The 14,793-nt window shown below is 39.9% G+C and overlaps 1 protein-coding gene across 1 annotated transcript; it reads right to left on the reverse strand.

Moving 5' to 3' along the window:
- Positions 1-986: 986 nt before the first annotated feature.
- On the reverse strand, positions 987-14,713 carry RBFA (ribosome binding factor A). The gene is made up of 7 exons (XM_070747403.1): positions 12,878-14,713; positions 10,113-10,155; positions 8,863-9,039; positions 6,334-6,446; positions 5,513-5,597; positions 2,868-2,941; positions 987-1,583 (listed from the first exon to the last, which is right to left on the reverse strand). Exons 1-7 carry the CDS (start codon positions 13,366-13,368, stop codon positions 1,226-1,228), a joined length of 1,341 nt encoding a protein of 446 aa, XP_070603504.1. The 5' UTR covers positions 13,369-14,713; the 3' UTR covers positions 987-1,225.
- Positions 14,714-14,793: the final 80 nt, after the last annotated feature.

Below are 14,793 nucleotides of genomic sequence, written 5' to 3' on the forward strand. Positions count from 1 at the left end.
TTAGACACAGTAAACATACCGGTCTTTCCTTGTCTCCCATCGTAATCACAGTGAAGCCAAGTGCTACAAATGCTTCGTGATATTTCCTCATCTTAGCTTTCGGGAGACTTACATTTGTCTCATTATCTCCGTCTCTCTCCTCCTTTCTTTTCATCCATGTTAAAAAAAAATTCCATGGTGTCTCTTAAGGTTTTGTTATCTACACTTAATATCTCCTGCTCTGTGCTGTCTGTTATTGTTCAGTGCAAAAAAACCTTACTCCCTGCGGCAAAAAAAAAAGCATGTTCACCGGGGTCATGCACCACCACCCCGGCATCGTTCCGCACCCCTCCAGGGGATGTACCACTACTTGACAAGCACTGGATTAATCCAAGGTTAGCCAGCTAAGGTGAGACTGGTACTTCCGGTCTCCCGGTTTGTAGTCTGGTACCTTTAACCACTATGCAAAATTGTCTTGCCTGAAGTCCAAGCAGTCCTTGGTGATCTTCTACCCAACCAGAGGCTGTCACTGCGTAGCCTAAAATCAGCTACACACGGACATATGCAGCCACCAAAATGAAATATCCATGTGATGCTTAAATAATATCTAACATTGTGTATGGTGGAAGATGGGGATCCTTGAGCATTTCCTGATGCTGTGGAATATTTAGTCAGAAGGTGCTAGGCAAGAACCTAACCATTAGCTCTTGGAGCACAAGATTAATTCTAACATATAAAAACTCTTAAGAAAATAAGGCCTTCAAGAGGCAGCAACATTGACAAAGAAATTACAAATTATAATCAATCTTGTCTACCTGGTCTTTGTAACTAGCAAGTCAGACTATACATTAAAACAAATTTACCTGAGTCCGCGAGGAGATGGGCGGGATATAAATGTAAATAAATAAATAAATACCTATTTACCTTGTTTGACAATGGAAATTTTAGGCTATAAGTTAAGGCTTTTTTAAAAAAGAGTTTATGTAATTCAAAAGATTCCACAAGGATTATAGCAGGCTAACCAGCCAACTTTAATAAAACTAATAATAGGCTGCCAGAATGGGATATAACACCAAACTATAATTACATAAATAAGGAGAAGGGGAAATGAATGAAGGATGGGAGAAATGAGGGAAACTTCAGCCGCAATATATTCTCCATTCAACAAGGCAACGCTTGAATGTTTTATAATGGGATAGTTCAAATTGAGCCATAGTTTTATAAAATTCATTTAAAGTTGACAGTTCTACTTTTCTTTTTTCAATGCATTGCCATCTTCCTTTGGCTTGTATTCCAGTTCCTCATTCTCTGAAGATGAAATTTCACTGTCCCAATAATCTTTATTGTATCTCTCCATCAAATACGTCTCAGGATTAAGGTCGTCATCGCAAATTTTCCTAGCTTTCTTCCTCCTCATTTTCTTTTGGTGTTGCCGGATCCCAGCCAACTGGGTCTCTAGTACCAAAGTCCCTTCCAGTGCCTCCTTCTTTCTCATTTTTTTGTAATCCATTATTTGCTTGTTTAATGCTTTATGGTCGATTCCAAATAGATCTGTGGGGACGGAGGGCTCCCCGTGGATATCAGCCATGATGGATTTTTCCTCACTGCAAGAAATGGAGTAAACGATGACACAGAAAATATTTATGGACCGCTTGCATCCTGGACATAAATTGTTTCAACTCCTATGCTTAAAACAACGCTATAGAGCAGTGTTTCCCAACCTTGGCCACTTGAAGATATTTGGACTTCAACTCCCAGAATTCCCCAGCCAGCGAACGCTGGCTGGGGAATTCTGGGAGTTGAAGTCCAAATATCTTCAAGTGGCCAAGGTTGGGAAACACTGCTATAGAGCACAACATACCAAGACAACTAGACACAAGAACAGTTTTTTTTCTGAACTCTATCACTGTTAAACAAATAATTCCCTCACCACTGTCAAACTAATCCACCAAGGCTGCATTACTATTACTATTAACCTTCTCATCGTTCCTATCACTCATCTCCTGCCACTTATGATTGTATGACTATAACTTGTTGCTTGTATCCTTATGATTTATATTAATATTGTTTCCTGGTTGCTTATTTGTACCCATGACAATCATTAATGTTGTACCTCATGATTCTTGACAAATGTGTCTTTTAAGTACACTGAGAGCATATGCACCAAAGACAAATTCCTTGTGTGTCCAATCACACTTGGCCAATAATTTTATTCTATTCCATTCTATTCTCTGATGTTTGCATATATTCTTGTTTTTCCTGATTCCCTGCAATTTGTCCCATAAGTGGAAGGGTCTTTTGCCATTCCAGAGTTTTTAAGTCATTCCTGTAGTTAAAAGAAGGGACAGGACAACAATAGAAAAACTGGGGTATATAATCAGACTTTCAACTGCACAACTGGAAATTTATAGTGTCTTCTAATAAAAGGCATTTTAATAGTTAGAGGTACTCCTCAACTTATAATAGTTCATTTAGTGACCGTTTGAAGTTACAACTGCACTGAAGAAAGTGACTTATGACCATTTCCCACACTTATGACTGTTGCAGCCTCCCCCATGGTCATGTGATTTAGATTTGGATGCTTGACTGACGTCTCATATTTATGACAGTTGCAGTGTCTTGGGGTCATGTGATCACCTTTTGACTTTCTGACAAGCCAAGATAATGTGGAAACCAGATTCATCTAACTGTGTTAACTCATTTAACAGCTGCAGTGATTCACTCAACAAATATGTCAAGAAAAGTCGTAAAGTGGGACAAAACTCATTTAAGAAATTTCTCACTCAACAACATATAATTTTGGCTCAATTGTGTTTATAAATTGAGGACTAACTGTATTCAGGATATTTTTCACTAGCTCAGGATTGACCTTGCCTTTACTAATTTACCTGAAATCATCCTGAATTAATTCATTTTCTTCTTCTTCAGGCCCCATGTCAGCAATTGCCAATAATTTCTCAACCTGTAACAACATAAAATGAAAGAAAAAACACTGAACTGTCTAGAAATAAGACTGTTCTGTTCACAAATAAGAATATAAATAATAAATTTTAAATCCCTACATTTAAAATAAACCTGTAAATATTTCATTTATTAAAAGGTGCGGTATATGATTTTCTGTATTTTAAAGTTACCATAACTATATGTACTGAGTAAAATGATATGTTATTGGAAAAGATCACAGAAATATGTGAATTATAGAAACAACATATGCATAAACTTACCCTCGATATCAATTGCTGTGAGATAACCGTAGTTTATTTAGTGTAGTTATTTGTATGTAAGAGTATTGTCATGTTCCAGTTTATTTACTGTTTGTATATATGTTTTTTGTTTGATTTTTTGTTTTTTCTGTATTTTTGTTAACTTTTAAAATGTAAATAATTTAACAAAAACAATTTTTAAAAAATCTAAATACCATACAGGGATCCAAAAGGAAGATTTCCACTTATTTTGAAAATCTTTTCTTGTGATCAACATGATTATTTCAAGGCTCATAAATGAAATCTGTATCATTTTTTGTGAAAGTTGGGGGACCTCCAGAGAAAGAAATGGCGGCCCGAAGATGATTGTGCAGAAAGAAGAGCCAGCGAATAGAATGGCTCTTGTCAAGGACACAAAATAGCAGTCTTGAGGATGCATGGGAAAATGAGAGCTCAACTGCCATTGGTCCTTTCAAGATGCTATATTTGCATACTTTTCTTTGTAATCGTTTTGTTGGAGATGACCAGACAGGACTCAACGGATGGGGTTAAGTGCATCAGCAATTTAGAATCCCTTCATGGTCACAAGTGATCTAAGTCCAGCTTTCCTTGAATTCTGTTGACTCTTATCTATTATCAATTTGCCTTTATTCTTGCTTAGGGTTAAACATGAAATAAACTTGCATTCACTTTGGACCTAATTCTGATTCCTTGCACCTGAAACACTTTCAGAAATTGCTGCTTTTCAGCTATTAGAAATCTTTGGGGTTGACAATGTTTAATAACAACAGATGAGTTTCCTTCAATACTTAATGAAATAAATTTTTAACTACAAGTTGAACTTTTTAAAAAGGGATAAACAGCAAAAAGGCGATTAAAATCTTGATTTTAGAAAATTCAAATAGACTAAGGATCCTTTTTAGAATTAATTATAAACAATCCTCCTTGGGAGAAAATGCTTTTGTTTTGTTTTTTAACAAACATAAGGTTTTTAAAATTGAATACTTAAGGGTACTAAATATTATAATGAAAGAACACATAAATGACTTACAGCTACAAAATAAATAATCTTTTTAATTATTATTATTATTATTATTATTATTATTATTATTATTATTTATTAGACTTGTATGCCGCCCCTCTCCAGAGACTCGGGGCGGCTCACAACAACAATAACAACAATTTAAATACAAATCTAATAATTAAATCTATGGCTAAAACCCATTATCTTAAAAACAAGCAGTAATACACAATAAACACTCAATATTACAATCATACCCACACATAACTTTTAATGGGGGGGTGCATATGCTAGTTGCCCCACGCCTGGCAAAATTCAAAGTTCCAAATTTTGAACATATTGAAGGATATTTTCGAAGAACAGACTCCAAAGTTAACAATGCCAGCAGAAACATCTGGCTCTGACAACATCTGGCAAGACTGAGACAAAGTTGAAAGTGGATTAAATAAATGTCAGGCTACAAGAACGAAACGGAAAAGATGCTACCCTGGACATGCAAAAGGAATAGGCTGATGTATTAACAATTATGAGGGATATACAAATAACAAAACAAAATGATAATTTTCCTTTATTGGATTTACCAAAGAGGGAGGTTTGAATTTTGAAGACTGTCATGAGACGGGACAAAGAAAAAATGAAAAGAAATCAAGTTCTACTCTACAATGTTATTTGAAAGCTCCAAGATCACCACAGATGGGGACTGCAGCCAAGAAATTAAAAGAAGGTTTGTTTGTTTATTTATTTATTTATTAATCAGATTTGTATGCTGCCCCTCTCCGCAGCATATTAAAAAGCAGAGACATCACCCTGCCAACAAAAGTGCATATAGACAAGGCTATGGTTTTCCCAGTTGTAATGTATGGCTGTGAAAGTTGGACCATAAGGAAGGCTGAACACCAAATGAGCCCTTTGAACTATGTTCTGGAGAAGACTCCTGCAAGTCCCTTGGACTGCAAGGCGACCAAACTGGTCAGTCCTAGAGAAGATCAACCCTGACTGCTTTTTAGAAGGTTAGATCCTGAAGATGAAACTCAAATACTTTGGCCACCTAATGAGAAGGAAGGACTCACTGGAGAAGAGGTCTAATGTTGGGAACAATTAAGGGCAAAGGAAGGGGACAGCAGAGAATGAGGTGGCTAGATGGAGTCACTGAAACAATGGACATGAGTTTAAATGGACACTGGGGGATGGTAGAGGAGAGCAGGGCCTGGAGGAACATTGTCCATAGGGTCACGATGGGTCAGACACAACTTCACAACTAACAACAACAAAAAACAAACAAACCACAGACCTATAGGAAATTTCTTACTTCTCTCATAGCCTCCTCTTCTCTGTCCCTGACAAATGTTATTGAAGGAACATGTACTCGGATACGATACGATGTCAGAAGATGTCTAGAAGGAAAAAAAACAATTTTAACATCTACAGGATTACGTATGGAGACAACCTAAAAGCCTTATCTGCAAGCTTCTCTTTTAAAGATGGAGGGGATAGGTTTATGTTATAAATACATATAATCCTCAACTTTCACCCGCCATTGAGCCTAAAGTTTTTGTCACTAAGCTAGGCACTAAGTTTTCCCCCCTGTTATTCCCATTTTTGGCCAGAGTTGTTAAGCGAAATGCTTCAGTTGTTAAGTGAATCATGCGGTCATTAAGCAAATCTGGCTTTCCCCATTGACATTGCTTATCAGAAGCCAGCTGGGGAGGTTACAAATATTGGTTGCGTGATACACACATACACTGTGATAGTGCAACTGTCATAAAGAATCTGAGAGTTGCCAAGTGCACAAATTTTGATCACATGACCAATTATGAGGATGCTGAAATGGTCGTAAGTGTGTAAACCAGTCTTAAGCCACTTTTTTCAGTGTCACTGTAACTTCCAACAGTCACTAAGTGAGTAGTCTGTTAATTCTGGGTGTAAAAATGTGAAGGAGGCCCACTGTATTTTTCCCATCTACAGACCAATTATTTAAGGCAGTGTTTCCCAACCTTGGCAACTTGAAGATATCTGGACTTCAACTCCCAGAATTCCCCAGCCAGCAAATGCTGGCTGGGGAACTCTGGGAGTTGAAGTCCAAATAGTTTCAAGTTGATTTAAGGGATGTTTGCTCGATCATACCAGTACCTAATATATGATGCTTTTCTCTGTAGGGCTTGCTGAATATATTCATCCTTTTCCGCATTGCCAGAACTCTTCCAATATATGCGACATATTGCAAAATCTGACGTGAGGGAAGCCTACGAAATTTAAAATACTAATTTTCAATGCAGATTTAAAAGCAGCACTGCACAAGTGAAAGAGATTGCTATTAAAAACCAGTGCTACCAGATCAAACATTGGCAGTGGAAAGAAGATATATATATTTTTACTTCACAAACAGAATTCAGGAAGGAATTATTACCAAGAAAAGAAATACAGTGGTCACTCGATAATCGCGAGGGTTCCGTTCCAGGACCCCTCGCGATGATCGATTTTTCGCGAAGTAGCGGTGCGGAAGTAAAAACACCATCTGCGCATACGCAGATGGTGTTTTTACTTCCACCGCCGCCCGCCCTTCGCCCGCCCACCCCGTTGCTCGCGCCTGGGGTTTCCCCGCGCGCGTGCCGCCCGCCCGCCCACGCCGTTGCTGGGGCTGCTTCCCAGCTGGGAAGCGGAGCTGGGATGTCCCCAAGCGCGCGCGCGTTGCTGGGGCCGCTTCCCAGCTGGGAAGCGGAGCTGGGATGTCCCCAAGCGCGCGCGCACCGCCCGCCCACCCCGTTGCTGGGGCCGCTTCCCAGCTGGGAAGCGGAGCTGGGATGTCCCCAAGCGTGCGCGCGTTGTTGGGGCCGCTTCCCAGCTGGGAAGCAGAGCTGGGGTTTCCCCAAGCACGCGCGCACTGCCCGCCGGCCCACGCCGTTGCTGGGGCCGCTTCCCAGCTGGGAAGCGGAGCTGGGATGTCCCCAAGCGCGCGCGCGTTGCTGGGGCCGCTTCCCAGCTGGGAAGCGGAGCTGGGATGTCCCCAAGCGCGCGCGCACCGCCCGCCCGCCCACGCCGTTGCTGGGGCCGCTTCCCAGCTGCGAAGCGGAGCTGGGATGTCCCCAAGCGCGCGCGCGTTGCTGGGGCCGCTTCCCAGCTGGGAAGCGGAGCTGGGATGCACCGTTGCTCGCGCCGCCGCTGGGGTCTTACCGGGGCAAGAGGGGGAAGACCCAGGGAAGCCGCCCAGCAGCTTATCTGCCCGGCGGGAAACTCCACCATCTACGCATGCGTGGCCATAGGAAAAAAGGCACGCATGCGCAGATGGTGTTGTTTACTTCCGGGTTGAAAACTCGCGATATAGCGTTTCGCAATACTCGAGATCGCGAAACTCGAGGGATCACTGTATACATTGAAGGGCAATTGTTCCACAAGAAAATGGAAGAAGGTATCGGTTGACATATTAATACAGTTTTACCAAGAAGTACAAGTTCCATTTTAAAGTAGGGAGGTTCTATTGCGATACAATTGAGTTTAATTTTAATTCTGATGAATAACAATGGAAATCACATTATTAATGATGTGTTGAAGATATCTAGATGTCAATATATTTATACATATTTCATGGGATGTAGAGAAAGGAAATACGGTATTTTTCAGAGTGTAAGAAGCAGCACCCCCCCCCCCAAAAAAAGAGAGTGGAAATGTTGGTGCCTCTTACACACCGAATACAGCCATTTTTGCTATCCTGAAGCCCCTTCCCCCACCTGCAAAGAGCACCCGCGTGCTGGGTTATGGTAAGAATGCCCCTGCTTTTTCCCCACAGAAATGGGGTGGACAAAGGATCTGAGAATCCTGCAGAGCGCTTCTTGGGATTGGGGGAAGGCAAAATTGCCCCAGAATCAAATCCTAGTAAGGGTATGGCTAGCTGATGAGACCAGAACAAGGCATATAAACAAACAAACACACACACATACATACACACGAAACAAACAAGCAAGCAAGCAAGCAAGCAAACACAACCTTTATTAAAGCAGGGTCCCCCAAACTTGGCAACTTTAAGACTTGTGGACTTCAACTCCCAGAATTCTGCAACAAGCTATGCTGACTGGAGAATTCTGGGAATTGAAGTCCTCAAATCTTAAAGTTGCCGAGTTTGAAGATTTCTGTTTTCAATGACTATTCTGTTTTAAACCCTCTTGCTAGTAGATCATGAGTAATGGTACATCTGTGTCTACAGAGCTTCTCTTCCATAACTTCCAGCTGAATAGGACTGCAAATTAAATGTAAAAGCATAAGCAAATCTGGTATAAAATTGCATTACCATCAACGTATAACCAAGATGGGGAACAACGGACCTTTGATGAATTGTGGACTTCAACTCCCAGAATTCCTGAAGCAGTCATGCTGTGGCTCAAGAATTCTGGGAGTTGAAGTCCAAAAATAATAAAGGGACCATCATTCCCCACCTCTGATTGATAATATAGTTACTTTGTTCCTGATACCTTCGCAATCCAATGCAATAAATAAAGGCAATAAACCATAAGCAAAATACAGTATGTAACAGTTCTTCAATGCAATCCAATGCAATAAATTAAATCCCAGCAAATCTGCAGTTTCCTGGACACAATCACAAAATCAGATGCTTCCGCTTCGACACATAAATAAAGGATTTTGCGGACTGATATGATTTGTACTTGCCTTAAACACTTCCACATTGAGATCATAAAGTTCTTGGCAAGCTAGAGGGGTATTCAGTAGGTCCCGCACAGCTTGAAAAAACAGAACGTTCAAAGTTTTCTTACGAATGCTATCTTGTTTCCTAATCTTTGGAGGCTGTAGTTTTAAAGCATCTGTCAAGCTGGATTGTCTGTGCAGCTTTAAAAAACAAGCAATTGCAGAAAACAGTTTTCGCATTAGGTATAACTTTTTAGACAGGAGTGCATTTCTTTAAGGATCTAGTAGAACAGTCGTTTCTCTGCTTTTCATTACCCTTCTTTTCCTGTACTTTTAATACCAACCTGCCCCATAATAATTAAGTGAAAACAGCAATTCCTACCATTCTATAAAAAACTAAAATGATAACTGGAAGCAAAGAGATGAATTCCAATTGCATCTTCGAGGTATGCAGCTGAATTTAGATTTCAAGGATTACGTATCTATAATAATCAATCACATTTCATTATATTTTAACTTTTAAAAAGAACTGCCTCCTCTATGGAAAGATCAATCATAACTTAATATTAAACAACAGTTCCAACTATATTTGTTTATTTTATGTCTTTTCATATACAGTATCGTATTTTTTTAAAATGTGCATTAGTTCATGGACGTGACATAATTCTTCCATATAACCTGATTATGAGCAAGACTTTTCAGCATAGTTATTTCAAATACCTATAGATTTAATTTTAATATTTTATATAGCTATCCTTTTGAAGAAAAGCTGCATAGTTGGAAATATAGTAGAATATCTAGCAAAAAACTATTGTAAATCAATAAAGAATTTGAACAAGTAAATCGAACATAAATAATTACAAACAATTGGGTACCTACTAAATATCTGATAAATCTAAAAAAAATAGTCAAATCCCCTTTACAATATCTGTAATATCTGTAAACAACAATAATGCTTCTATTTAGGTGTTAATGTGGCTTTATTCTATTCCTATTCCACTCCCTGATGAAAAGGGTAAATGACAAATTAGAATAGCGTAACAATTATTTACTTATTTTTAATTCAGTCTGAAATACAATACAACTTCAATAGACACAAGTAGCTGCCACTTCTTTATGCAATTATGAAAACCAAATTCCCATTTTAGGGTTTGCTTGAACCCCAAGAAAGCCACATGATCGAGTACAATGATCATAATAGAGGAATTAAACAAAATTTATGAAATGTGCTGATTAAGACATTGCCTTTAGATTAAAGGATTTTTTGTTCTTACCACTTCAGATCCAAGTGTAGGACTAGAATACCAAAACTTCTTCCTTTAAAGATAAGAGGGGAAAAAACATTTTTGCTTTAAAAACTGTAAAAATATATTTTTGTGGGCAATTTTGCAAAATCTACCTAAAAAAGAATTTGAACAAGGGCACTAAATAGTTCAAAAAGCGATCCCAACTCACTCAGTACTTATACATTGTCCATGAACAAACATGACCTGCTCCACCATTAAATCATAATTCACTATTACCCCCTTAGAGCAGTTTTTCATCATGGACAACTTTTGTGGACTTGAATTCCCAAAATTTCCAGCTTGCGTGCATCCTATCTGGGAAATTCTGGGAGTTCAAGTCCACACATTTTAAATTCGCCAAACTGAGAAATACTGCCTTACAGGAACATGGTAATATTGAATCATTAAAAGTTCCTATCACACACAAATAAAAGTCAATTCAGCAAAAGAAGTGTTTCAGAGTTCCAATCCAAAATTCAGAGCTACAAAACGTATGAGTTTAGACTTACTCTGCTGTGACATAGCTTTGTTGTCCGGTCACAATTCAAAGTGTTGGTTATGACCTATAAAGCCCTTCATGGCATCGGACCAGAATATCTCCGGGATCGTCTTCTGCCGCACGAATCCCAGCGACCAGTTAGGTCCCACAGAGTTGGCCTTCTCCGGGTCCCATCGACTAAACAATGTCGTTTGGCGGGACCCAGGGGAAGAGCCTTCTCTGTGGCAGCCCCGACCCTCTGGAACCAACTCCCCCCAGATATCAGAGTTGCCCCCACCCTCCTTGCCTTTCGTAAGCTCCTTAAAACCCACCTCTGTCGTCAGGCATGGGGGAATTGAGATATTCCCTTCCCCCTAGGCTTATAAAATTTATGCATGGTATGTCTGTATGTATGATTGGTTTCTTAAATTGGGGTTATTGATTGATTGATTGATTGATTGATTGATTGATTGATTGGATTTGTATGCCGCCCCTCTCCGTAGATTCGGGGCGGCTAACAACAGTAACAAAAAACAGCATGTAAATCCAATACTAAAACAACTAAAAACCCTTATTGTAAAACCAAACATTCATAAATGCAAACATACCATACATGAACTGTAAAGGCCTAGGGGGAAAGAATATCTCAGTTCCCCCATACCTGACGGCAGAGGTGGGTTTTAAGGAGCTTACGAAAGGCAAGGAGGGTGGGGGCAATTCTAATCTCTGGGGGGAGTTGGTTACAGAGGGCCGGGGCCACCACAGAGAAGGCTTTTCCCCTGGGCCCCGCCAAACGACATTGTTTTGTTGACGGGACCCGGAGGAGACCCACTCTGTGGGACCTAACCGGTCACTGGGATTCGTGCGGTAGAAGGCGGTCTCGTAGATACCCTGGTCCGGTGCCATGAAGGGCTTTATAGGTGATGACCAACTCTTTGAATTGTGACCGGAAACTGATCGGCAACCAATGCAGACTGCGGAGTGTTGGTGTTACCTGGGCATTTTTGGGAAAGCCCATGATTGCTCTCGCAGCTGCATTCTGCATGATCTGAAGTTTCCGAACACTTTTCAAAGGTAGCCCCATGTAGAGAGCATTACAGTAGTCGAGCCTCGAGGTGATGAGGGCATGAGTGACTGTGAGCAGTGACTCCCAGTCCAAATAGGGCCGCAACCGGGTGCACCAGGCGAACCTGGGCAAACGCCTCCCTCACCACAGCTGAAAGATGTTTCTCTAATGTGAGCTGTGGATCGAGGAGGACGCCCAAGTTGCGGACCCTCTCCGAAGGGGTCAGTAATTCCCTCCCCCCAGGGTGATGGACGGACAGATGGAATTGTCCTTGGGAGGCAAAACCCACAGCCACTCCGTCTTATCCGGGTTGAGTTTGAGTCTGTTTTTTACCTTACTTTTAATATTAGATTTGTTCATATTGTCTTTTGACTGTTGTTAACCGCCCCGAGTTTACGGAGAGGGGCGGCATACAAATCTAATTAATAAATAATAAATAAATAAATAAATAAATAAAATACTAACTTAAATACAGACTTATTCATAATTTAATTAAATTAATTGAATTTATATGCCACCCACTCCCTGATGACTCTAAACAGCTAAACAGGCAATAAAGTATTTATTATTGTCAGATGATCGAGTGGTATTTAAAGCATGGGGCAATATGAACTTTACACAAGGAGGTACTGTATACTGTAGTGTAACTTACTGACTTGAAGTGAGTCAAGTGAATCACTGAGGCTGCCTTCCAAAATCACGCAAAGGATGGCACTGCAAGGCTGACATGTATCTTTAACTTGGAACCAATTTCATGTAACTAAGCACAGGTAGTCCTCACCCAACACAACAGTTCACTTAATGACCGTTTCAAGGTTACGTCACTGAAAAGATGTGAGTATGACCATTTTTCACCTGATGACCGTCACAACCCCATGCCATGTGATTTACATTCAGATGCCTGACAACCAACTCATTTACGACCGTTGTAGCATCCCAGGGTCCTGCCATCTTCTTTTGTGATTGACAAGCAAAGTCAATGGGGAAGCCAGTTGCTTAAACAACGCTGTTTAGTGATTTAACAACTGCGGTGATTCGCTTAACGCACGTGACAAGGGATATCAGTTAGGGAGAGAACGACTCTGCCTATCACGCCGCATAGGAGGATTTAATCGAGCAGATGTTTTGCCTCGCTTAAATCTCTCCACGAAGCCATTATCGCTCCGCAGTCCAGTTCGGCTGCAAAAGGAGGCGGGAGGATCCACTCACTTTTTTTTCACGAGGAACTTTTTGAGCAATTCATTCGGGGATCGTCGACTGGAAGAGTGCACAGCCCGACAACAGCCGAGGCAGGTTGTCCCAGACGGGCGGCAACCCAAAGCGGGCAGCAACCGAGGCAAACTCGCTTGTTTCCTTGCCGAGGTGAGAGCTAAAGAGGCAGCCGCCGTCAAGCCGCTCCGAATGTTCCACATTGCAAAGCCGGAGTTCCAGAACGCCCTGGGAAGGCGGCGCCGAACCCGCCAGCCGCGGTTCCTCCGGATGCTCCCTTCATGACACCCGCCTGTAAACACTGCTCTTTTTACAGCGACTAGGAAAGGTACAGCGCCCCCCAGCGACTTGGAGGCTTCGACAAAGTCGCCACGTTTAGGGTCTGTAGAGATTCTCAGTTCATCCACGTTCTGGTTGTTCCAAAGGTGCCTTTTTTCAGGAGGCAACTGGACTTTGTTTTTTTCTTTCTTAGAAGACGTTTCGCTTCTCATCCAAGAAGCTTCTTCAGCTCTGACACAGGATAGCCGGGAATGGAAGGATTGGTATTCCTTGCAGACAAGTGGTCAGTAAGGGGCGTGCATAAGTGAACCAGGGCGCCTACCGTCCCTGTCCTAATTTTCTCATTAGTACCAATATCGTGTATCTAAACAGTGTTATTTCTTATATACTGTACTACCAATAAGTACTTCAATGAATGAATGAACGAATAAATAAATAAATAAAAATTGCATCTTTTATTATGTTTCTCTCTTATTAGTACCAATATCATGTACTGTATATAAACAGTGTTATTTCTTGTATACTGTACTACCAATAAGTACTACTTGAATGAATGAATGAATGAATAAAATTTACATCTTTTATGCTGTTTCTCTCTTATTAGTACCAATATCATATATAAACAGTGTTATTTCTTGTATATTACCAATAAGTACTTGAATGAATGAATAAAATTTGCATCTTTTATGCTATGTTTCTCTCTTATTAGTACCAATATCATGTATATACAGTGTTATTTCTTGTATACTACCAATAAATACTTGAATGAATGAATGAATGAATGAATAAAATTTGCATCTTTTATGCTATGTTTCTCTCTTATTAGTACCAATATCATGTATATACAGTGTTATTTCTTGTATACTACCAATAAATACTTGAATGAATGAATGAATAAAATTTGCATCTTTTATGCTATGTTTCTCTCTTATTAGTAACAATAATATATATAAACAGTGTTATTTCTTGTATACTACCAATAAGTACTTGACTAAATAAATAAAATTTGCATCTTTTATGCTGATGTATGTTTTTCTGATTATATTATGGGACGGGTTTTCCTGTTACCAAACTGAAAAAGGGCAGCTTCAGTAATCTATCACTCCAGTTATATCTGAGAGTTACTGATCTGCTATAAAGTTGCACAATTCAATATTATTTTACAGGATCAAAAGTCCAGGAGTTCTTCAGTAGCATCATAGAGTATTCACAATAATACACACTAACATGCAGGATATCTTAAATTATATGCTGTTCCCAGATCTCATATGTATGCTATATGCTCTCCTAATCACATCAATTAGCTCAGTGTTTTCTTTAGAATATATATATTAGCCTAATTTCAAAATTGACTTATTTACATATCTTGTTTAACAGCCCATTTACAATATTTATTTATTTATTATTTTGATTTCTAGGCTGCCCTTCTCCAAAGTCTAAGGGCGGCTTATAACATAGGGAATGTCCTGTTAATTTTAATGCTTAAATTTAATCTTCATTAAGTCAGCTGCTATTTTCAGCATAATAATCTGTCCCACAGATGATATTTGGAGAAATATCTCAGATTCATTTAGCAGTAATCCTTATCTGACACGCAACAATTCAAATACTGAATGATACCACTGGGATATGATGCA

Source organism: Erythrolamprus reginae, chromosome 3 (genome assembly GCF_031021105.1).
Source record: "Erythrolamprus reginae isolate rEryReg1 chromosome 3, rEryReg1.hap1, whole genome shotgun sequence".
NCBI lineage: Eukaryota > Metazoa > Chordata > Lepidosauria > Squamata > Dipsadidae > Erythrolamprus > Erythrolamprus reginae.

Bases quoted from the DNA above. Each gene is read 5' to 3' on its own strand.
- RBFA (XM_070747403.1), bottom strand. From the start codon at position 13,368: ATGAGAAGCGAAACGTCTTCTAAGAAAGAAAAAAACAAAGTCCAGTTG. The intron at 9,040-10,112 runs GTAAGAACAAAA...TGTTTTTTAAAG, and splicing joins CTACACTTGGATCTGAAGTG to CTGCACAGACAATCCAGCTT. The intron at 1,584-2,867 runs GTAAATTAGTAA...CATTTCTTGCAG, and splicing joins TTAATTCAGGATGATTTCAG to TGAGGAAAAATCCATCATGG.